Raw genomic sequence first — 25,980 nt, 5'->3', positions numbered from 1 at the left:
AGTCGCACCAAAGGTCAGAATCTCTGTTTTTTTCCAGTGTGATACAAATCCCTCTGTGGGATGGAAAGATTGCCTTCCTGCTTTTAATTTTTGGTGGTTTTTCTTCTGAGAGTGTTTTCAAAGAATCCAAGTGATTGTAGAACAATGAGATAAGTCAAAATGGCAATAATATAAAATGCAGCTCAGCCAGAATTTAACTATAATTCACTATAATAAACAATTGGTTCTTTTCAATGAATAAACTGTTCTCACCCAAACTAAAAACAATAAGACATAACTGAGGGTATTTTAAGCTCTCAACTGGAGAAATCTAAAGCCCTAAAATCCCCGTTATAAGACTTTGAATGACTTTTTAAGACCTGAAACTCTTTGTGTTTAATTTTCTTTTTTTGGAAATGAGTTTTATACGAAAGAGAAAACAGGCAGTCATCTAAATACAAGTAAGAAATGTAAAAGTTCTTACTTTGAGTGAACATAAAACCATGAGAGCATGGTAAAGGTTCATTTAGGAATATAGTGGAGATCTAAAGGTCCAACGATAACGATAACTAAAGTTTTGTCACAATATATAGAAAGTCCTCTTTTTGTTTGTTATGGTAACCAAAAAGATGTAAAACCAGAGGAATATAGAGTAAATGGGGCCTCATGCCGCTGGAGATTTGCCAATTAAGACCAACATCAAAGGTAATTAGCCAAAGTGTAGACAAAAGTTGGCATTTCCCTTTGAGAATAACATAAGTCATTATGTAAAGAATAGGAAGGCAGAGGGTTTGTGTGTGTGTGTGTGTGTGTGTGTGTGTGTGTACAGTACGTCTCATCCATCTGTGTGTGGGTCTGCACCGGAACAAATCAATGGGTCCTGACATTATAACAAACAGCGGAGGCCTCACACACACCTTCCTGCCGTCTGGAGCGGGGAAACAATGGAATTGCTCTGTGGTTTCCATCTGGGGCTCGGCTCAATGGGAAGGCGGCTAACACAATGAGGAGCTGATAAAAAGTGTCAGTCACCGATGTAAGCCCGAGATGATGCTACCGAGGAGCAGTCAATTACATAGTTCTATTACAACTCCATAAAGGTCCCAGCTGTCTTTCTCTGCATCGTTATCGGCTAAATTAGCCATCCTACAGTTATTCATGGACGCCCACGGACTATTTTTACCCGCTGATGGTGACTGTTTGGAAATAAGACTGTGTGCCATGGTGAAGTTTTGCTTTGAGTGGAGGAAGAAATCCTTTTCACTCAGTGGAGAGGGTGGTTTATAATTCTGGTCACGAAGCGCTGCTCCAGTACTGTTTAAACATGCAAAATATATACATATAAAAACAAAATCACAAGCAAGACAGAAAGAATGTGAATTCCTTCAGCTAAAACCATTTGCTTCCAGCTAACTGTTGGATTATATCAAATAGTTGATTGACAGCAAGTCAACTCATGTGCAACAGGTTGTTGAAGGTACCGTGTTTTTTGTTATATTAAGCCTCGGCCTCGGTAATATTAACGCATTATCTAAACTAAAGCTAACCTTTGCTAATGACCTGGTATTATAAAAATATCGGTCTCAGCTGTCTTGTTTAGCTGTACGGTTCTGAAAACCAAACTGTAACTGTTGATAGTTATCACAAACCTTGGTCTCAAAGTGGATGCTGATCTTAAATTGTTTCTTTCAGTTAAGGCAGTGTGCCAAAATAAAGCCTGTTCACTCCAAAGATCTTTTAGAGACAGTAATCCATGCCTTTATCACTACCTTGCTGGATTATTATAACACACTTTATTTGGGGGTTAGTGCCTCTAAATTGCTCAACTCCAGAGAAAGCAAAACACTGCAGCATGTCTTTTATCTGGCTCTCATAAATATAAGCATGTTACCCTAATTTTAGACACACTGGCTCCCTGTACATTTTAGTATTCATTATAAAGTTCTTTTATTTGTGTTTAAGTGTCTCCATGGTCTTGCTCCATCTTATCTTTCTGAGTTGCTGCACCTTCATGCATCCTCCTATTCACTCAGGTCAGTCGATCAGCTGCTTCTTAAGGGGGCCAAACTAACCAGAAGCTTAGGGGCGATCATGCTTTCTCTGTGGCTGCTCCAAAAATGTTGAACGACCTTCCAATGCAAATTAAATTGTCCACTTCTTCTCTTTACCTTGGCTTTCTAAGCTGTGTGAGATGTTGATTTTAGTCTGTGATACATTATTTTAAATTACTTTAATTTTTATTTTACTATAGATTTTATAGTTTTTTTTTTAATAGTAACAAAGTAATTTCCCTCTGGGATTATTAAAGTATTTCTGATCCTGATAGTAGTGATTTTAATTCTGTCTTTTATGCTTGTATGTTTTTTTGATTCTGTGTAATGGTGTTATGTTGTTTCACTTTTAAAGTGATTCATAAATAAAGTTGGATTGGATTGATATGTTTTATAAAATTGTAAAGGAATGTGAAACATTTAGTTTGGTTAGCTGAATACGTTGCAGTGGACTTGACCGAGGTAACTCCATACAGGAACCTGATCAAACGTTAGTATGATCTCTAGTTGTTTGGCTGTTAATATCAGCAGGGCTGTTAATATCTGTAAAAGTAGCCTATATATCCCATTTACAGGAACATTTTTAGCTAGAGTTGTTTTGATAAGACCAAATTCAGCTGAAACACACTGTTGTTTACTATGTCCAGCTAAAAGCTTCCACCACTCTGCGGATTTTGTGTTTCAACAAGCTACATGTGACATTACCACGAGTATCACCATAAACATTCTTTAACTGGGCTTAAATCAGCTATCCTCGCAAATGGTATGGTCTCTTTGATACACAGCAGGGACTTTTAAAACACCATGATATTTATTGGCATGTTTAAAGAAACATGAATGAATTAGTTCCATTATTAATTAACAGGCTGTATTTATGTCAATCCCTTTTGAAGCTATATGACATGTAAAATATAAAAAATATGATTTAATCTATAATTGAATTTTGGACAGTTTTTTTAAACTAGAAGTTTCAAAAAAGAGAATCATATATTTAATTCAGGGTGAATTTAAGCCTACAGTTAAAATTAATATGGAAATCCAATGTCGACCAATCAGTTGGCAAACCTGGACTGAAGTAATGTACAGGTCAATAAATCTAAAATAAATTGAACAAAAAATAAAACTATAGAATGTTATTAGGCAGTTACACCTTAATATTTTTGGATTACCACATGAAAAAAGGTAGACTTGTGTCTGTTTGGATAACGATCCAATCAAATCTCTTGATGCTCTCTTTGCAACATCAAAATATTCATGCTTCATGGGCCTTTCAAATATTTATGCATGTTAATCTACAGACACTTGCTCCACAATTTAAACCCACCACAAAAAGAGTGACATGCCACCCATCTACTCACTATGGTATCGAAGGCTTCCTCCAGCTGCTGCTTCTGTAACAGCAGCCCACAGGCCACACATTCCCCCTGGCAGTCACAGCGTGCAGGGGCGAAGAGGCATCCCAGCAGAACCACCAGGCACCACACGTGGATCTTCATGCTCAGCACAGCCAGGCAGGCAGGGACGGACAAGAGCCCAGCAGGGAGCCGAGTTTTAAAGCAGGAGTCAGCAGTTCCAGAATCTGGGAGGTAATGCCTGTGGGATCTGGCTCCAGCCTAACAAGGAGAGAGGACACACAGAGTGGCAGCAGTATTACATCAAACCCAATTTTTGGAGAAAATAAGCTGGATTTGTGTGGTCAGTTAAACGCGTTGGTGGTGTAAGAGTGTTCAGCTAACATCAGGAGATGGACCGCGTAGGTGGGATTGAGTGAGAGCACAACCTAAGGCAATAAATTAGAAAATGGGTAATTTCCAGTGGGCAGGAATCATCCTCTGGTTTACAAATTGGACTTTTTCCAATAGCAGAGGTTGGGGATTTGTTCCAGTTTATATCTGGCTGCAGGGATTAGCCTTTTAAGCACAACTTGGGTCACACCCGAAGCAACAGAAACCTATGCTCAACTATTTTCATTCTGTCTGATAAAGGATAGAAAGATATAGATGATGGTTAGTGTGAGTTCTAAAAAAAGAGTTCTCATATAACAGCATAGCTGTGTCTGAGACTTTTGCTAAAGGATGCAAGATTCAGCTGGAAGGTGATCTAAAATGAAGCAAAGTACTCCAATGTCTGAGTCTCCAATAAAAGTGTGAACCAGGTGCAGAAGGTCGGTTGCTTGACCTTCAATCCCTGACCCACATTTATTCTGTCGCTCCTCTCTATATCAGCCTATAACACAGAGATGATGAATGGAAACAGCCATCAGAGATAGCTTTTCCTCAGTGACTGGTTCCTTAGTTGAAGCATTTTTAGAAATCTGAAACTCATTCATCTTTCAGGAAGGAGAAACAGGATTTCAGATTTTAACATCCTCTATTTATTTCAACATTTCAGAATTTATTCTAGAGCCAAGTAATTAAAACGGGAGAAAGAAGTCATAAACCAAACCATGTGTCCTGCAGATTAGCACATCCACATACTCCTATTTATAAACATTTATTCTTAGAGTTATTTAGTCTTTTTTATTCATCTTTATCTGGATATTTGGATATTTCTGACTGTAGTCAAAAAATATATGAAAAAAATATATACCTGCAAATTAGGAGAATCTGAAAGTTATGTGACATGTATTTGATATATTTTAGTTTGATTGGCTAATATTAGATACCTTTCATTTTATAAATTAACATGTGTTGAAATGGTGTTTCTTTATAGCTTCATCAAATATAATTAAGTCCATAAACCTGATGATTTGCTTTTTGTTCTATTAACAAGTTAACGTGGCGACAATCTCCAACTCAAGAACAGTTCATTTAAACTGTTACACCATGATACTGCTAAATGACATATTGAAGCATTGATGTGACTAAGTTAGGCTTTATTTTATATAAATATGCGTAAATAGTGGGACGAATGCATTGATTTTCTTATTTTTATTCAGATGTGCTGACGAAGAAACACTTGCTGTCTATTGTGTAGATGGGATTAAAAAGTAGATTAAGTAACATAAACATGTCTAAATGTCGACATTTTTTTTTTTTTTTTTTTTACCAAATCCAAGGTTATGGCCTTTTTGAAGGAGGTTTCATGACAAAAGGAGAATAAAGTGTAGCTAAAATAGCCAAAAAGCTAAATAATAATGTACTATATGATTTGACCCATCTGTTTTTACTGCTTACTGAATGTTTAAGTGTTAGACTTTTACTCTATATGCTTGTGTGCTTTTTTTTTTCTATACAGCGCAAAGAACTGACCACGTCTGTGAAAACCTCCTGCCAGAAACAATTGGTTCTTGATGCTTGGCCAGTAAAGATTTTGTGCCTCGGTGGAACCAATTTTCCGAGCGACAGCGTGTTCTTTCAACCTGCCTGTGAGGTAAGCACCGACTCTGAAGAGGCCATCGAAATGCTTGTTGGAGGAGCGTGTTGTCTCTGAGACCTGCGAAAGGTGAAGACTGCAGAGGAAGAAAGTCGGTTTTCTCTACATTTACAGGAATCTCGCTAAAATGAAGAATAATTCATCAAAAATGTCACAGTGGTGCCAGCCCACACAGAAACTCACAATCAGAGGCGTGATAACGCCACTGTGATCAGTCATGGTGAGCACATCATGTCGTAAGCAGAGGGAACAAACTGCTCGGCTGTTGTATTGATGGGAATGCGGAGCTAAAAATGAATGAATAGGCAAAAACTAGCAAATTGTGACCATTTCCACTTCGTCACATCAACATTTATAGTTACCAGTGTATGAGACAGGTCGTGCATCGCTCTAGCTCATTTCTAAACATCTTTATGGGAAATCATTAGGGGGACCTGTTTGTCTGCCTTGCTGAAATGTTTTGTGCAATGATCATTTAACCACCCGTTGACTAAGCCCGGTTGATATTGTCATGTTCTCTCTTAAGTGGCCCTTTCTAAGTTAAACAAATGAGTGCAGCCTCCTGTTGTGAGTGATGGTGGAGGTGTTACAAAGATGCAGCCTTCGCACATTAATAATAATTCCGCTAATGTGCTTTAATACGAGGAAACATTTCCAGCTTCCACTGGGATGTTTTTGTCAACAGCGTTATTAATAAACAGAGTCACGCAGCATTCATTTTTTCAGTAATTAGATAAAAGATGTTCACATGTTTGCCTGCCTGAGTACGGGCCTTATTTTAATTTTTTTTGCATTGCGATTAAGGCTTTCAGCAAAGCATTGTGCTGCTGGTTTTTAAATATCTCTCTTCGGTCCTTTTGTTGTGGGTCCTAAACAGACCCTCAAATTAAAAAAAGAATAATTGCACTTTGATTATGTTTAAGCTTTACATGAGAATAATTTATAATAAAGCAGCAAGGGATCCAATTTAGCCACAAAATCTGTTTTATAAAGCCTGATGTAGGCAAGCGCTAAATAGATGAAACTTTTTTTGATTTATTTTTTTAAAACTTTGAAACAGTGGTGTGTAATTTTTAGTCACTAGGGGGCACTAGACCTGTAACTCCCAGGTTTAACGCCCCTGAAACATCTGGCAACACAGAACTGTTATGAAGGGGAAAAAACACATCAGAGAACCAAAAATAGGTTTCAATCAGGTAGGAGCATTTTTTTTGTTTGTTTTTAGCTTAATTAGCAAAAAGCTGTGGTTATTTTCGCACTAGGTCACGTGACTCTGTAGCGACGGTTCTGACCCTCCCTGAAGCAGGGGTCTGCAACCTTTCATATCCAAAGAGCCATTTTGCTTCAAGTATGACCAAGTCGAGGTTGTTTAGAGCCGCAAAATATAACACTTTACAAAAAAAAAAAAAAACCTATTTATTCTTTTTATTATATAAAGGAAATTTTAAAATAATGTGAATACAGAAAATTCCTTCATTAATTGAAAAATTGCTCTTCAAACAGATTTCTGGTTCTTATAATATCATTCATTAATTCTGGTATTCATTATAGTACATTATTTAGCTCTTTATATACATTTTAAGAGCCGCTGGAGATGATCCAAAGAGCCACATCTGGCTCTGGAGCCGCAAGTTGCAGACCCCTGCTCTAAAGTGACATAGGACAGTTTTTGAGAAGGGAAGCCAGCACAAAGCATCAACAGTCACTGTTGTACTTTCAACTGGAAAAACTGCTTAAATATCTGAAATCAAGCTAATAGTTGGGCAATTATTATTTTGCAACTATTCTGAAAAAGCTTACTGATTTAGAGGTTGGACTCCATATTATACTAATGTTGTTAGCAGGTCAAATTTTTTTTTTTTTTTTTTATCTAAAACGTGTTTCATCCTATTCAGTTGAATGTAATGTTTAAAAACTTTATATTAAAAGATTTTATATTTTCTACTACCATGCTCTGCTAACTCACTACTGTGAGTCGCTGTTGCTCTATAAAATGTTGCCCGTTGTTGTGAATTGAATCTCTTATCTCCACAGCCCTGTAGTTACTTATAAAGGAATTAATCAGGAACTAAGGGTTAGTTTTACCTTACTTGAGGGTTTACAAAAACATTAACCAATGGTCCGATAGTGATTAAGCTATAATTAGCTCCTCAGTAAGTATTTGGTCTGATGTTTCACTTGATTTTAGATATGGTGACCAAACGTCCGTATTTCCCGGGACATATCCGTATTTCACGTCCTGTCCCGGGCGTCCCGGGTTTTATTTAGAAAGTGAAGAAATGTCCTGATTTTTAAAATTACCTTATTTGGACAATTAAATTTACAGGCACTAGGGCACTGCGCACGACACTGCGTGTGACGTAATCCCTGAGCCGCGTCAGCGGCAGCCCTGTTCTTAATCAGAATATATAGCGTGGCTGTCAGTACGCCAACAACATGCAAAAGTGCAAATGTATGTTTACCGACAATTTACAAAAGAGTTTCCCCGCTTTCAGACCGGGTCGAGACAAATGGGGCCTTGTGCACAGTGTGCAAAGCAGGCACATATGTCTCGGTGTCCAATGGAGTTGCAAGGGATCTGAAAAGCCTCCGAAAGTAAAGATAGTCTATTGATATGTTTGTTAGTTTTTGGTACATTTTGAATAATTTTTGCTACACAAGAGGTATTTTTTGTTAATTAGCTCATTTGTTAATTTATTTTTACCAATAGCCTACAGAACAAACATTATTTCCTCCATTGCTGAGGCTGAGTATCATCTGTTATTGGGAGTTGAGAGTTATTGTTAACTTTTATTGTTAAGTGAGGGATGTTTAGATGGGACATTATTTCTTTCATTGTGCTTTTCATTCATTACAGGAATTGTTAAGCATTTTTAATAAATAAATTTTGAATGAAATTATCGTTTGTTATTGGAGTTATTGCTGTTGACTTTTACTGAAAAGCATTTTTAATAAATCAACTGTAAATATGATGTTATTGTAGGATTAAGTAGGTCTATGTTAGGTGAGTGCATGCCACAGACATCTCTATGCATGGGAACAGAGATCCCAACTATTATCCTTTGTTAATGAACAGGTAGTCCCCTAATATGTTCTGTTTATCTACATACTGTACTTCCGGGTTAATTACTCTTTGGTTTCTTTGGTAACTACCTAGTAGTTCCTGATTAGATACTCTTTGTTTCCTTGGTAAATACCCATTAGTTCTTGGTTAGTTACTCTTTGTTTCCTTGGTAACAACATGTGAGTTCCTGATTAATTACTCTTCATTTTCTTTTTAATTACCAATTCATTTGGGATTTGTTACTCTTTGTTTCCATGGTAACTACAAGTTAGTTGCTGATTGGTTACTCTTTATTTCTTTGGTAACTATACATTCATTCCTGATTAGGTACTCTTTGTTTCCCAGGTAACTACAGCCCCATTGACACTACCATCTGAAAACCGATCCATGCCGAGCTTGGAGCAGTTAACCGTGCCGAACTCGGTTCCTTACCACCATTTATACATTACACTAGCATGGTTCCTCATCTCCTACTGGCAATCTATGGCACTACTGCCCTCTAGAGGTAAACGAGCAAATCAACATGGCGATGCCCATAATATTTACAAAATTTGGGGAGAGTCAGATGAAGAAGACTTTGGGGAATTTAATTGACACAGTCGGGTTTTGGGAAGTGGATACGACAAACGATAGTCTAATCAGGGCTTACAGATGCTGGAAACAATGGCCGACGTTGAGGTTCATCACACTGCTAAGCAGAATCAATACTGGAAATCGTGTTGCATGGTAGGGAAGCTAGGATTTTATGATGTCTGAAATTTCATGATTAAGAAGGAGGGCTGTAAGGAGATGACGAGGTCTGCTCAACTGAACCACGCCGAGCCCAACTGATGAACTAGTACCATGTTAGCGCAGTTTGGTTGTGTCTGGCATGGTCCCATTTAGTTGTGCCTGCCATTTACACTCAACAGTACACTCCCATAATAAGACTTGTCTTGGTGTTCCCCAGTGAGTAATAATTGACTACCCATTAGTTCCTGATTAGTCCCCTGGACGTTCTTCAACTATTAATCAAATTTTATGTACCTCATTTTTGTGTTACCCTTGTGTGTTGTGTCAGGAAGCATTTGACACATTATTTGGACACATAATGGAACTTCCTGTCAATATTCAGAGATAATAAACATCTGTTTATCGGCCATCCTGTAGCAGTGATCCAGATGTAACGATATGGATTGATCCATTCTGTCCAGGTTAAAGTGACACCACTTACAGATGTTTATTACATCTCTTTGCACACCTTTTACCAATAAACAAGGGCACAATTTGCCCCATTACTGTTCAATAAATTGTCCCATAAGCTGAAAGTGCCTCATGTTTATTGCCCCAATGTGGTATATTAAATGTAAATGACACACATTTAAGTATGTTTACGGCGTGTCTCCAGTATTCCTTTGTTGGCTGTGATGAAGCTTATGCGACAAGCTACTTGTTACTCCATTCTGTCAGAAAAATGCCAACCTGAGAAATTTCTGAGAGAGCAGATTGAGCTCAACTGAGCGGAAAAATGCACCGAGCCAAACAATAAGCCAGAGAGTGTAGGAATAACAACCTTTGTGGGACCACAGTCTTTCTCTTTAGCACAGCCTTGATCAAAGAATACATGTTTACACTCAGTCATTTATATGAAAGACATTTGTGTTATGCATTTGGTAGGAATGTCTTTTATATTAGTACATATTAAACAAAGCAGACCCAGTGGTGAATGGAATTTTATTCTGTTGACCTATCAAGTGCAACATAAAAGATAATCAGTTTAAAGTATTTAAGTCTGACAAGCCTTCTGGTACGTCAGGAGTGTAAGCAATTTCAAAATACATTCAAGATTTATTTACTTGTTGTCACGGACATTTGTAAACATTGTTTTTCTACACACGGTCAGCCGTTGAGACGAAACAGCTTTTAATTTCAGTAAAGAAAAAAACATTTGCTGCTGCTTATTATCCAGTACAGAGAGTGGTACTAGGAAGACATTTGAATGTTAATAACTGCAAGGTTACCATTGGAAAGCAAAGAGGGCTTGTTCAAGCACACTCACCTTAAACTCTTTGAAAATATCTCAAGAGATGAGAATAAATATTCCAGCTTTGACAACAAGAACTTGGTGAATGTTCTCCTTATAAACCAGGCCTAATAACATTTGCAATAAAAGATACAATCAAGTGTTCTTCAACTTTTAAGAATTGTGTTAAAGTCTACATAAAAAAATACTTGCAATTGTAATATAGTCATGTTTAACACTACTGAGTTTTTGATTTAAAGACATTTTATTCACATTACATTTCACGAGAGTAAATAGCCGTTTTTCCATTGCTGTTTTTGCAAATTGTTTTTTCCACACAGAAATATCCGACTAACTTGTATTGCTCTTGGTTTCCTTTCACAGGGCTTTGGTCCCTCCAGCAATGCAGTGATTAACTCGGCTTAATTGAGCTTTTGAAGGCGGGTTTGCAAGAAGCAATGATTGGTGGATTGTCTGTCTTCTTTTTTTTTAAGTACGTCCATCCAGTCATCTTTAAACCGGCATTTTGTTTTGTTACCACCAACACAGACACGATGGAGCAGAAGAGGAGAAGCTACAACCGTTGGACGGATGATGAGGTGCAGACTCTTTTCAGAATTTTGCAGAAGACATTTAGCGAGAGTTTCAGTTGGCGATGTGCAACGATAGCGTCTACGCCATGTCTGTAGCCATACTGTCCCAAATAAATGTTCTACACACCACAAAGCAGGTGCAGGACAAGCTCAAGAAAATAAAGCAGGACCACAAACATAGTGGATCAGACTGGTATGACCAGCTGCATGCGATCCTGTGACGCAGTCCCACATACAAGGTTGACGGAGCCACAAAAGACTTGGATGAGGCACTGTTGGAGACTGATAGCCAAGACAACCTCTTGCAGATGGAATGTTGTTGAAATAGGTGGCCTGGTCATATGCCTGGTTTATACTCAGAAACCAGGTTGTCTGCCTGTGTGTCGCATTGAAAGCAAATGTGCCCCGGCCCCGCCGTGGAAACTCTGTTGCACCTCTCCAAAATTGTAGATGACCGCAGACAGTGCCACAGACAGGAGGCCTCTGATTGGTCAATTCTACATCTGCTCTACACGATGTATATTTCCTGTTTGGTACCTTACCGGCTTGTTTTGTTTTCTATGACCGCCATTGTGGAAAACGACTCATGAAGATGGACCAGCTAGAAGAGCAATGGTACTTTTAGCTCCAGTACCAATATTTCTTCTATTTCTAGACTGATCAGCTGTATCTCAGTCAAAGTGGACATTATCCACCCACCACACCCACAATCCTAGCTAGTTCGTGATTGTCCCTCTTGCGTTATGGCGTGGAATAACATAGCCCAGACCACGCTTCAAAATTGGACATAAATCAAAAATATCTGCGTCATACATGCGACAAGCTAAATGCGACACACTGCTGCGAGTGTATAACCAGCCCTTTACATATTGTTATTATATCTTGCAGCAAGAGGAGGGAAAGTTCATACTGAAACACATAAGTGGGCACCCACAGTGTGTTACGCTGTGTTCACAATTTGACAATATCTGTTTAGATGTAGAGGTACTTGGGAAAACTTTTCTTTTAATGAAGTGGTGCTTGCTTCTAAGAACAAGATGACTGAGGTTAATTTGAAAAGCTATAATTGTAGCTCCTTCTTCCTGTTCCTAGCTCCTATCCCTTAAACTTTACAGGGTCAACAGTAAGAACACTATCCAGGGTAGGAGCCCCAGGCTGCTTTGCTGAATCCAGACAGCGTTTAGCCCTACGCATGTCATAACACCACAGACACAATCATGAATGACCCTGCATAATTTGGGACCACATAGTACCAAAAGTGAGGCTAAGTGAAACAAAGTTACACATATGTAGTGAGCGGATGAAGCTGTTCACTACACAATAAAACCTAAACCATATGAAGGCGTGTACATTAGCGTGTGTCAAGAGTACACATCAACAACTATTGCATTTTTGTTAACGTTATTGCGTGGGCTTATTCATCCTGTCATGCAAGGGATTTTGGGCAACAGTATAGCTCTTAGTGGCAGCTAGGAACATTAGGAGGTCCCTAGGCTAGATAAATTGGCATGAAGGAGCATCCTACTTCCTGATCCTAGCTACTGCCTAACTTCTAACATTACGACAGTTGTTTAATCTGTTTACTGGCCTTACCCAAACCAGCAAAAATATCTTTAAAACCATAAATTAAATCAGCTGCTCTTTACTAATCTTTGGGAGGGTCTACCCTCTGATATAACTGTAGTAATGTTGGCCATTAGCCTTAATGCGCCAGTTGGAGGCTGTGAATTCTGAACTGGTCACATCGCATAGGCAGAAAGACACCAGTTTAAGTTGACAGGTTAAAACTGTCAAAAAAACTGGAGATACTTGGATTAAAGGAAAAGTCCGGTGAGCATGGAATAACCAATGGATAATTATCTATAACTAAAACTAATACGTTTACAGTGATTTTATGAATTCTGCGTTAATCAGTACAAAACAAAAAAAAACAATAATTTTCGTTGCAATCACTGAGTCCAGGAATTGCCATTTTTGCCCAAATATAGTAATACCTCACTCCTGACATCTTCTGGCAGTGACGTCACGGTGCGGTAAGCCTAGCGTCATTCTCCCCGTTTTAAAGGCAAGATCAATGGGAACTACTAGACACATCTGCAATCATCAACAATTATTGAAGATTTCCAGAGGACTTCGCCAATGAAAATCACCAGAGCTACAGTTTAAGTGACAATGCCCGCGTGCATGGCAGTTGGATGTTGGATTACATTGGGTAAAAATGAAAAAAAAAAATGTTATTTCACCTTTCCATTTTGTGATCCTCAACAGACGGGTTTCGTCGTTGGATTGCCAACTTGAAGAGGGAGGATTTACCATCGAACTTTTGGCCAGAGCAAAAACACATAATATGTAGCCAACATTTGGAAGAATTAAAAACACTAATCATTTATATAACAGTATGTAATAATTTTAAATTTAAAGTACTTTCAGAGGTTTGAATTCTGAATATGACCAGACTTTTCCTTTAAGTCTGAGTGGTCTAGATGAGACTGCTGCCTTTTTTGTGCTGCATTTGTTTGTTTGTGTGTTTTTTTCCTTGTTTGTGTGCAGTTGTTTTTTGTTATTGCTGTTTTTTTCCTTCAGATAACCTGGCTTCCTGCACAGTTCAAAGTCACATGTGTTGGATCAATTTGCCCGTATTTCTTGTGGTTCTGAAGAAAATGTGTTGATGCAGGATTGTGTTTCTCTCTGTCCATGTAACAGAAACAGAAAAACAGAAAACGCACTGGAAGATCAAAAAAAGTAACTAAACATGAGAACACAAGAAAAAATAAAAGTCCACCTACGAAAGCTTGACCCGAGTAAACAGAATGAAAGAAATTTTTAAGTGAAAATAGACAACTGCACCAAAACGAATAAACCAAATGGAGCTGAACCCTTATGTATTTGTTAACAAGTCACCAGAAAACATTTCGTCCTTTAAAATGCCATATTTTACCTCCAGTGGTATCCATACCCCCAGTGTGATACTTTAAAGCAGCTCGTTGGCTTCCTTCAACCTCCGTTCCAAACACCAGACTGCACTTTCGCAGCCCATTATCTCAGATCAATGCACTTTCCACCATTGATTACACAGTGTGCCGACATAAAACACTCATGAATCTAGGCATATAAAGATAAATCAAGTGTCCCTAATGATCCATGAGATGTTATTGGTAGGGCAGAAATTTTAATCATCCCCCCTCCTACAAAGTGACCACACAACTGTGCCCTCCATCCGCCGTGACTTCTGGACTTCGATTAAGGGTGGTTAAGATCGTTAAAGGAAGAGACTGGAATCCCGTGGAATATGACACAGGAGACAAAAGGCACCCATCATAATTTTAAATATTGGAAAGGAGAAGAAGAAACAAGGGTAGTGGGCTGGAGAAAGAGAGAAGGAGGTAAAGAGAGGGTAAAAGTAAATGAGGAGCAGCGAGGAAGGGGGGGAGGTACAGGGAGAGAGACAGACACATAGGGACCCCTGGGTTATCTACGCATTAACAGGCTCCTTTTTGCTTTTCAGCTCCATGCAGACAAATAATGGATGAGATAGAGAGCATCACGGCTTTGTCAGGATCGAGGACCGGGCTTTTCTTCTCCACCGTTCAGATTCATGACACTTAGCACCCTCAACGCCCTACATCTGAGCTGCTAATGCTAATTTTGCTTTATTAATTCCCATCAAGTTTGTCCTGGAGCTGTAAAAGTCGCACCCTCATCCATTCACATGTCTTTTTTAAGGTGGTATGGAAATTAAAAGTAGAGGCATTGAGAGATCCTCTGTCTAGAAGCAAGACGGACATGCAGTGGCGGAAAAAGACAAACAGCCCTCCTATTTCAGTGGAACAAAAGCGTAGATAGAGGGGTAGTGTTATTTAAAGAAAGATTTCTGGTTGTTCTAATTATTTTTTTCCCCCAGCACAATGCAGTCCGTAAGGTTAGAGTTTAGTAAGAAGTTCTAAAAACTTTAATGGACTTTCTCTGCTCTGTTTCCGCTCAGAGAAAAGATATACAATACCCCCTTTATGAGTGCCTCGCAGTCCCTTTCAAAGACCGTAAACCAACAGTACCGGACGTTTCTGCTCCTGCGTTATTATCCTCTCCGACAAGAAATGGGCCTGGTTAATAAAACTAAATGCATGAGAGCAGTGGCCCCTTTGCGTCCTTGCTAATTCAACAGGAGGAACATTTCTTTTGAAAAACATAACATTTTCAAGGTCTTTGTTAACTCTAATGGAAGCGTGCGACGATACACTTGTTTCAGAGAGAGGCAGGTAAAAGCATTTGTATCTACGAGATGGAGAGACCCGTCTAAAAACAGGGCTACATCCAGGCACTTCATTAAAGGCCATTTTCCTTTTGCTTTCATGCCAGCATTCAGTGAGGAGGACAAGGTCGCCTCTGCGGGGGCATGATGATGGAGATCTATTTTCAAGTGCCACCCTTCGCGCGGTGTGCTCTCAGGCTGCCGGACAATTTGTCTAGTCTTGGCCTCCATGATATAAGGCGCTCCCCTGCCACAGATCAAAGTTTCTTCCAGCTGCACCTCGTAAGAGGCTAGCCGCTCACACCCAGCCTGACGCAGCCTCTGTCAGACAGATTATGCAAATGAGATGAAACGTTAAAAGGCTGAAATTGCTTGCAAATACGCAAGGGTGGCCAATATTTGCCAGTGGCTATATCAAGACGAAGGGCTGAGTCATTACTGAAAATAAAGCAAAGATGAGAGTGAGAAAGTCCGTAGCTCAAGCTGTTTCACGGATTATTAAATCAGGGAGAAGTTGTGACTCTGCCAGACTTGAGCGGTTAGGAGCTCATGGCTCTGATAATAGGTCAGTCTGGACCCCTGATAAGATCTTTAAATGCTCACTGCTAAGGATTACCGACCATTTACCTCATCCCATCTTAATTAGTAGACTGCCTTTTCGTATAAATTGACAATATTGTCACCATCCAAGACTAATTGTTACTATATCTTTGACCTTGTGTTTTTCCCTCATGAGGGAGACTAGTTTATTCTACTTAAATAACATCAATTGTTCTTTTTCTTATTTTACCAGTAAAGAAACCCTTAAATTAACCTTGTCAAGCTCTATTCTTTAAGAAAGAATGTTTCTACTTCACACTGGACTGATAAAAAAAAAATTTATACAATAGATGTCATCTTTTTAATTTACATTTTCAAGGCTGAGAAGGCAATACTCACCTTAACCTGATCAAATGATTTGTATTTGATAGAAATGTAAAATAGGAAGGCTACATTAGCACCACAACACTGCCCTTTTGAACTTAACAGTTTTTTGGTTTTTTTTAGGTGTTTCACAGCATGTTTTTTATTTTTTTGGACGGTAGGCTGACAGGAAAGGGGGTAAGTAATGCTGCGTTCACACTGGATGCAGCAGGAGCAGAAAAATCGCATCTGCTGCTTCATTTTTGCTCTGGCTGCGCAGTGCAAAAGTATGTCTGACGCGCGTTGGGCTGAGCTACTCTATCCTTTCTTTGCCTTGCAGCTATATTTGCTGTGATCAGTGGGAATAAAGTAGTTTTAATATGTTTTTAAGTGATAAAAACAAATAAAAACAGGGTCGCCTCCTCGCGGTTCACCGCGGCAGCTGGTAGGTGTTTTTCATCTAAATAATCCAAACTGCAGGCACCAGGATAATAAAAGCGAACATATTCTGCCAGCAGGTTTCAGCATTTTAAGTTAATATAGGCGTCAATAAACTGTTTCAGAGGAGTGATCACAGCGCTCTGATCATCAGCGATGTGTCTCTCTCCCTGCCGGCTCCCAGATCAGCTTCTCTGATTGGTTGACACAGCGTGTCGAGCAACAAAAGTTCAATTTTTCCATCTCGAGCAGCAGCGCATTTGCGGCGCGTCACGCGCGTCAGATGCTTAAACGCTCCCGACGCGCTGCTTCAGCTGCTCAGACGCGCTGCGCCTGCTGCTCAAAACGCGCCGCGGGACCTTTTGCTGCGCCTTGACGCACGTCAACCATTGACTTTGCATGGAAACTTGCTGCTTCTGCTGAGTCCAGTGTGAATGTAGCATAAGAATTGTAACCGGGGTTGGTCGCATCGAGGACTAAGGCCTCCATACATGGGTCGTGCGTGCTAACCACTACGTCACCAAAGCATGCTATCTAAACAATTTGGTTATTGAGTTGAAAAGTAGCGCTCCTCTCTGTGTGCCACGGTCAACTAACTGATCAAGTTGTGAATGCCTTGAGGTACTGAGGATGGTTGATATGAAGCATTAGATGTGCCTTCTGTATTTCATGTTCCAAAAGGTAAAACCCGTCAATTGCATAGGATGCTTTTGATTTTTCTCTGGTCCAATGAATCACTGCTGCTGAGGAAAGCACAAATAGCTCAAATTCAGTGATCTGTTCTGTTTAAACAAACCTTGGCTAGTCCTATCAAACTAAGAAGCTTCTATAAATTAGGCATTGAGGGAATGTCACTACCTTGTTTGGCTAATTAGAAGAGCCAGATTGATGGGTTGACTTGAACCCCCCTACCACCTCTTTCCTTTCCTAGAACACACAAAAATGACAAGAAGCTATTGAAGGTATCATTGGTGCTTCTGAACCTGTGTAAAGATTTCCATAATAGGATACCTCTGCTATAAATATTCTTACAGAGAAACAGTTTTTTTTGTTTTGTTTGTTTTTTATGCAAGCTAAGGCTAAACAGCCAAGAACTCGTGGAGGGAGGAACCTAGCGTGCAAAAACATAACATTTTCGTCAGATGCCCAAGTCTAGTCCTGGAGAACTGATTTTATGCTATGTTTAGATACAACCCCTCCCTAACACACATTAATCAGATCCACTTTGGTTCATTTATCCACAACACGTCATGTCAATGCACTTCACAGAGATGATTTAGGCATATCTTTCAAAAGTTAAAAGTTTTCTAAGCAAGGAAACCTGGCTGAATGCATTGTGTCTGACTTAACACTAATCAAACATGCATATGGCAGTGATGGAAAGGAAAAAAACTTCAGTTTAGCAGGAAAAACCTCCAGTAGAACCAGGCTCAATGTGAGTGGCCATCTGTTGAGGCTGAGTGGGGGTTTGACAAAAGAGAGCCAAAAACAGAAGAGAAACATAGAAGAACTGTTGAAGGAACACTTTCTTTGTTAGAGACGGTAATGGTAAATTAGCTCTGTAGGTGGCTAACATAAAAGGCCTGTTATGAGACCTCTTCAGAGACGCATGACAAGTCGATTAGGGAATTTAGCCATTTAACTCGGATGTTTTGGAGCAGGAATATATATAAGAGTTGCAGGAATGCAGCTCTCAGGAATGAAAGTGTGGATTCAGATATATCTAGGCCAGGTTATCAATAATTAAATGTTGACTGTAATTTTCAACTGAATCCAAAGTTTTAATCTTATTGTGGAAAACAAGGAATTCTCTTTCTGGTGTAAGAAATGACCTAAGATTGCAAGTACAGAACTTAAACTAAGGAGCGTTGCATCATCTGAAGTCCTTGTCAGTTCTTCCTTTTAACACATATTGATGCTGATGTAGTGTTCAAAGACATATTGGATCACTACGCTTCACCCATGACAGGGAACTTAGTCAGGATACAGACAACTCTGGAGTGTTATTAAAGGTGTCATATTCTAAGCGCATTGAATGCCTTTAATACGATACTCACTTATGAATGGGATATATCTGACAGAACATTTAATGTCTGGTGTTTAGTTTGAACCCTGGTGAGTTCTCGCTGCACATTTGAGTCCATCAGTCTTCCATCAATCTCAACATGATCATGGCTCTTCTTTGAAATCCAAACTGCAGTTTACCATAATCCATAGAGGGAAGAAAGATAACATGTTAAACTAGAAAATTACATGGAGAGTGCAGACCACAGCCAAGCAGCAAATTGTGACTTCCAACTATTGCTAAAACTCACACACCTCAGGTATGAAATTTCCGTGAAATACGTTCATAAGTTTTCAACTGAACTTGCTAACAAGCCAACAATTTTACCTTTTCTTGTGTTTTTGTCTTAATTCAATGTGGACATTTCGATTTCGATGCTAGGGCTGTCAGTACTCACTGCTGCCACCCTCTGGTTTAGTGGCGAACTGCTTGTTCTGCCAAATGATCCTTTCTCACAATGTTAGAAAATCTTTTTTTTTAAATCCTGTATCCACATTATGATCTGGATCATCACCCCAATTTAATAGATCATTCTTGTCACGAGGCACACCACTGATAAAAAAATGTCATTAAAATAAGTCAAAGTCTCCTAAAAAACATAACCTTCTTCACAGGGGTAAACATGTGGTTAAGATGAGACCCAAATTACACTTAATGTCTTTTTCAAAAGCTGAAAAGTAAGGCTGCACATGTCTCTAAACACATGGCTCTCATTGTGGCATATGGTGTATACTGTCAGGTTGCATTAAGTTTTATAGAGGACCCAAATGCAGAGACGGAAGCTGAGATGGTTTCTTGCAGATATAGTAGGGTGACCAGACGTCCCCGATTTCCGGGGACTGTCCCCGTTTTGGACCACCTGTCCCCCGCTAAAGCTGTCCCCGGAAATGTCCCCGATTTTACCGAGGCGAAAAATGTTGCGTGTAGACTGTTATTACGGTAGAGCTGTTGCGCGCAAAACTAGGTATTACGGGAGCTGGTTGCGCTGCTGATAACATAAAGATAAGGAACAGAGCGCACCACTAGAAGGGCGGTAATGATCCTTTTGGATGTCAGCTGCCATTAAAACACAAAGAAGAAGAAGAGCGCATCACTTTTAAAACAGAAGAAGAAGAAGAAGTGGAAGTTTGTTTTTTACAACCTGTGGTAACTGATGGGGAGCTACGCTGAGTGATGGTAAGTGTGTTAATCAATTAATTTTATTCTGATCGGGCTGATCTTGTGATGAATGTTTGGTTTGTGTCCAGGTTAAAACAATAATAAAAAGTAAGACAAGACCACGAGTTGAGCATGAGTAAAAGACGCTGGGTTAAAATGTAGCAAAATGATTGAAATTTCCTTGTAAGGCGCTAATCTGGTACGCTGGTTCTCCAGGGATCAACAAGGGTTTGTATAAAGATGTTTTAGAATGGATAGGTGACCTTTAGTTTATATTTCAGATACTTATTATAAGTAGAGTTATTTCAATTTGTTTTGATGATTTATGGTTGTGATTTATGAGCATAGACTTCCAGTTTTTGGTGTGCTTTTTTACTGCTCAGTTTGGATATATATGAAAGTTCCTTGTGAAAAAATAGTAGTCAGTAACAGGAGAACTGAATAAGACAAGATCTACATGATCTGAGAATGATGGAGATAACCACCTGTTTAATGTTCATTTATTATGTGGTTTTTGCTTGTAGCTCCTAATATTGTGGTAATTAGCATTTTTAGTATTTAGATGAGATATTAATAACAAGTTGTTGCACATCCTAATTTTTTTGGAGGTGATTTTGATTATATAATGTCTCTGTTTTAGAATAATGTAAGATTGATGCTGGAGGAGTGAGGAAGAAGATAGAAAGACAGAAAGGAGATTGAATGAGAGAGGAGGAAACTAGGAACTCTGATAGAAAAAACGGTTGACAAGAAGGGAGAAAAATTTACTTTGAGGAGTAAAGCAGAGAGCAGGCAGAAGTCAGAAGAGTATTTGTTGCACTTTTTGAAGAGGTGGGGGAACTCTGTCTCAACAGACAGCCACAGGCATAGAATAAATGTTTGTATTTACTTTTCTAAATTTCTTTTCCTCATGTCACTCTCCCCTTAGGAGGCGGCAGAGCTCTTTGGGCCCGACAAAATTGGAAAGCCCTGCTAATGACCCTTGACCCCTCCGCTCCCACCCCCACCACTTTGCCCCAACCCAGAGACACAGTTCTAGTTTTCTACTAATAACACTATTCGTGTTATTAATCTTAGGATATACTAAACGTTTGGAAAGGCACATTCCTGGCTTTTACACTTGATTTTTGTTGTTTAAATATTAATAAATATGTAAAAATATAGGAAACCATTACTGTCCCCGTTTCCTAATTTCATCTCGATAAGATGTATTGATTTTTATCCACGAGCACGAAATGTCCCCAGATTTGATTTCAGAAATCTGGTCACCTTAAGATATAGTGATAAGAGTGGTGGAAACAGAAGCATACATCCAGAAATAACTAACCAGGGAACAGAGGAACAAGAATAAAGGGCAACATAGAGCTTCAGGGGGGAATGAAGCGAATCCAGGAAAATGTACCTGCAGAGGAGTATATATGTCAGACAGAACGATGAATGGAGTATTAAAGTGATTGGGAGCAGGTGTGGACAGAAGACGCTAGAAGGGAGCTAGGGGAAGGGGAATGGCACAAAAGAGTAACTAAAGCCGGACATACACTGTGCGATTTTTTTCAATTGTAGCACGCAGCTATAGCTCACACTGTACGATGAAACACTGCAGTTTTGTCATACAATGTGAGTTCACAGCTCACGATGCATGTTCTCACACTGTACGGCCCAACGCTCTGATGCAATGTACCTGCTCACACTGTATGTCTAAAAACCCCGTCAGACTCAGCTCCACAGTGAGATGGTGCTACTCGGACTCGTCTATCCAGAAGCTAAACGAGTAGAAGAGGAATATGAAGCTCACTAGAGTGAAACGAGCTGCCTTCGCATTTTGTGCGATTGTGTGCTGAAATCCCTAAAAAGAAAAGGTGACGACGTATTTGCACAAAGACATGGCTGAGCAAACATGGCTGCTACAGTCTGTCAATTTTACAGAAAGAACTCTATGTCACTCACACCCCCGGTATGCTTCTGTGTTTCATCTGAGAAGATAAAAAATCCTTGTTTGTGCACTGAGCGATTTCAAACATGTTTGATTTTCTCCCAACCTCACGATTCCTGATCAGGAGCTGGTCGTAAGAGGCTAATTTCCCCTCGTTCCCCCCATACACTACATTATGCAGGACGCACGATCAGGCTGAAAGTCGGCCCGATCAAAAAATTCTTGCACGACTGGAAAGTCGGCCCGAAAAAGGGGGGGGGGGAATCGCACGGTATGAGCCCACAGAATGACATCAATCAAAGTGTAACTGACACCCCAACGTAAAATTCCTAATCAGGAGATCAAGCCAGAGGCACTACGGTGTGGTGTAGATGGGTTGCTTTTCTTTAGAAGAGATAGGAAAGCTGATCGAAATTTAAAAGGACAGAAACCCGAAACATATAACTACAGTATATGTATGTATACCCCCAGATTGAGGCTGCACCTACAACTTTTTATAGGCTTTCATTTTAAGGCGGATTTAGTCGGTTAGTCACAGAATGATCATCGTAGTAAATCCATCCTGTGCAGCCACTGATAAAAAGTGTCTCACTTGATGAAGAGTTCAGGGAACCATGAGCACCGGAGGTGTTGGGCCATTCCTAGCTGGGCGCCTCCTGAAACCACAAATCTGAGCGAATGAACCTGATCCCATTTGGATGTTTCAGCCATGGCTGGAGCTGCTCGTCCGACCGCATCCCTTACCTCACCTGTTACCACATGTGAGTCTTGGCCCCTGGGTTCAGAAAGCTCAGGTCATAAAGCATCTTTTCTAATGATGCCAACACATTCGGCAGTAATTATTTCTGTCTCGTTAATTCTCTCTCTCATAATCTCTGCTTTTCTTCATATCTGCTGGAAAAATCATAACCCCTGCTACTGTCTTTATCTTGCACTGCTGTTATTTAGGAAATCTCATCTTGTGCGCACTGCTGAGAGAACAAATTGAGTCGCAATAAGACGAACCGTGTCTCTATTTCTCCCTCATTTCCCACAGAGGCTACGCTAACACTCATTTATCCCAAATATTAAATGGGAATGGCGCTCCTTAAATTCATGTCTGGCGCCTTTCTAGACAAAAATCCAAATGTGCATATTGTTGCCACTGCCTCCATTAGACGTACAAGGGGGGGTAGCTCTCATTTGCACCTGAGGGCAGAGGCTCAATTGTAACACTTTTTTTCCTGCAATCAGCCAACGCATCAGATAAGCCCTTCATGGTGGGAGAATCACACCAACAATCATCTCATTTGGCCCCCACGACGCTGGGTTAATAGCCCCAAAACAATATTACTCAAACGCAGAGCAGATCTCAGACAGAGCGGCTGTGTGTTTGGCTGATAAACCCTCAACTAAAGCAGAAGCTGATGCATGGTTTAGATACGAGAGTCTACATGAGATAGCAGGCTCACTGTGCTGTGGAGTGAATTTTGATGCTTTACCCTCCTCTAAACCTGCAGAGGAAGATGATGTTGGCTTTAATAATATGATATGACACAGTAATGGATTGACAAACGTTGAAATGCAGGGGAATAACCATCAAAGATGCAGGCAAAGATAGTGGAAAAACGTCAAAACACATGTCCGCCTTCAGAGGGGAATCACTGCCTAACAGGTGGAAAAGCGGAAGGCTTTTTGTGAAGCGGTGACGGCAGTGATGCACTCTGGGGTACAAGCTCTGGCTGTGCAGCTAAAATTCTGCAGAGTTATACAGCTGATGAGGTGTCAGCATTGATGTGGTTGCTGTTAAGATGCATTGACACCTGCACAAATCCATTGGACATGGAGGAACTCTAGCTCAGCCAAGACAAGCTCCTTAGCTTTGCAGGCCAAGGGTGAAGGCGGTGGATGATAGAATATATGTTCTATAGAATCTGTTTAGACTGCAGTCCCAGAGATGTGATAAGTGTTGGCAAACGGAAAGCAGCAGGGATGGCCTGATATGAGTTTAAATGACCTTGAATAGAAAAAAAAGGGTTCCTCCGTATGAACACTGAAATTTAAAACTAATCTATAGAACAATCTAACCACTTTTATGTGAAAAAGAAAAGCAGCAATTCCTCTTGTTTCTGTTAAAATCCTATAAAATCAGAATTTTAGCTGTTATAAATTTGTGTCTAACATTTATTTATCATTTTGATTTTAATACAGTGTTTTCTAAATATTGTCGTACTTTTCAAAGTTATTGTTCAAAAATGTTTAACTTTTTACCCTCCTATTTTTTTTTTACAAACTAGTACAAGCTGGTTATCCAGTCAGGCTATCTGCTCTGGGATGCAGCCTGCAGCTGCTGGTAGCTTTAAAAATGGCTTTTTAATTAAAATCAAAAACATACATAACTGTTTGTGTTTCTCTCAGCAGCAAATGTTTCCAATGGTTTGTGTGAAATAATAGTCTGAGAGCTAACGAGTACTGGAAAGCAACAGGTTGGGGAGGGGGAATGTTGCAATATACTCTCGGTACAGGGGAAGAAACAACAGACTTTTCCCTTACTTTGCCGAGCTTATAATTAAAACTATTTTAAAATGTAAAAAAGGCATGAAGAACATTTTTAAGTGTTTTTTTTTATTAGAGCACACATCTTTAAATTTGTAAATTTAGAGTAAAGATAAAAAAATTTGTATTAAAAATATAAAAGTTAGATTATTTCTTATCTTATATTGGGAAATGTAAGATAAGCAAATGTTTTCTTCTGGATTGCATCTACAAAGATCACCTCCTGCATGTATCAAATGCAAATACAGAACCAAAAGTGAACAAAGTAAATACTTTTAGTTAATTAAATTCACTTCCGAAGCACTACATTTGTTTTTTGTCCTGTAAACATTCCAGTCTCCGTACAACATTCCCCTCGTGTGGAGTCATTAATCTGAGAATGGCACATTAGGCGCCCATTTTCTCCCGGTCTGTGTGAGCATCGTCTTTGCTCATAATGGGAACAGATTATGCACATTCATTACCATTATCGTTACAATCATCATTATTTTGTGTTTAGCATAATAACATCAGATCCACATCCCAAGCTTTTCCTTTCTCTCTCCCTCTGTCTCTTCTCCCGGACTACAGGTTGACACCGGCTGCTCCTGGGAACAATAAAGAAGCTTTTGTTGCGGTCTCTTTATGTGTTTAATCTGACGTACGGTAATCCATGATTAGCAACAACAGGCTATGAATAAATTGATTCAGGAGGTGGCATAGTGATTAGCTCATTGACCTCTGCCGGTGCTATTTTGGATAATCCACTCCTCTGTCTAGGAAAGTGGGATATCTTATAATTTCAAAATACCCTCTAATACCCTCTTCTTCCCTTTTTTGATTTTGTGTGCGCCCAGTATAGGGTATGGCTCTTTTCTTTTGCATCAGGACTTTGTTTCCTGTTAATGAAGTAGTAATCAGGTGCAGTGTGCGTAATGATGATGGTGACGGTGGTACTTTTAGAGCCACAGGGACACAAACAGAGTAATGGAAACAAAAAGAACAGGAAGGGCTGTTTACAGAACCACCTCAGGGGTCATATATTGAAAACATAAAGGGAGCGAAGACAGACTCGATAAAAAATAGTTTATCACCTTGAATTGTGCCAACAGAAAACAAACCCTCTTCACTTATCGAGAATATTCCCATCTTCAGGAAATTATTTTTCTCTTTTAGAATAGCAGGCAAAGACTTGTTTCTGCCCAAACAAGTGGGCTCCCCTTCTCATGGAAGAAAGTTTTCTCCTTACCTGTGAGGATGACGTAAAGAAATCTGTGTGTCCTCCCTTCTGCAGGCGCTGGGAGAGTTTGGTGGCTCAGCTTGTATCCTTAGGCTCAGGGTTTGAACAACTAAACGCGTGCCTCCTCTGAGGCTTCTTATAATGGCACACCCCTTCCCTCCTGGCTCAACCCTCCACTTCCCTCACCCCCCTCCCCTCTGCTGTACATCACCATTCATATCACAGGAGAGAAGGGGAAAGAGGTGGATTCCCCCATTCTGTTACGCAGGCACACCAACTGGCGGGCCGCAGTGACGTAAGGAGGCATCGCCTACGCCACTGAGCCAAGCTAATGGGGGCTCTAAAAATATGCAGCAACCACTACGGGATTGATCTAGAACCTATGTGTTTAATATGTTAGTGGAAGCCACTACCAA

The 25,980-nt window shown here is 39.7% G+C and overlaps 1 protein-coding gene across 1 annotated transcript in view; it reads right to left on the bottom strand.

Moving 5' to 3' along the window:
* Nucleotides 1-25,703, bottom strand: part of pnocb (prepronociceptin b) — a 35,095-nt gene extending 9,392 nt beyond the window's left edge. Inside the window, exons 1-2 of the mRNA XM_038308565.1 lie at nt 25,574-25,703; nt 3,389-3,643 (exon numbers count right to left, since the gene is read on the bottom strand). Coding sequence (XP_038164493.1) covers nt 3,389-3,526 — 138 coding nt within the window. The 5' untranslated portion in view covers nt 3,527-3,643; nt 25,574-25,703. The remainder of the gene's footprint in view (nt 1-3,388; nt 3,644-25,573) is intronic.
* Between the last annotated feature and the right edge of the window lie 277 nt (nt 25,704-25,980).

The sequence above is a fragment of the Cyprinodon tularosa genome, unplaced genomic scaffold (assembly GCF_016077235.1).
Source record: "Cyprinodon tularosa strain WSP-4 unplaced genomic scaffold, ASM1607723v1 ctg64, whole genome shotgun sequence".
Taxonomy (NCBI): Eukaryota; Metazoa; Chordata; class Actinopteri; order Cyprinodontiformes; family Cyprinodontidae; genus Cyprinodon; species Cyprinodon tularosa.
Note: the sequence above shows the minus strand (reverse complement) of the source record. Positions and strands in the feature narration are given on the sequence as shown.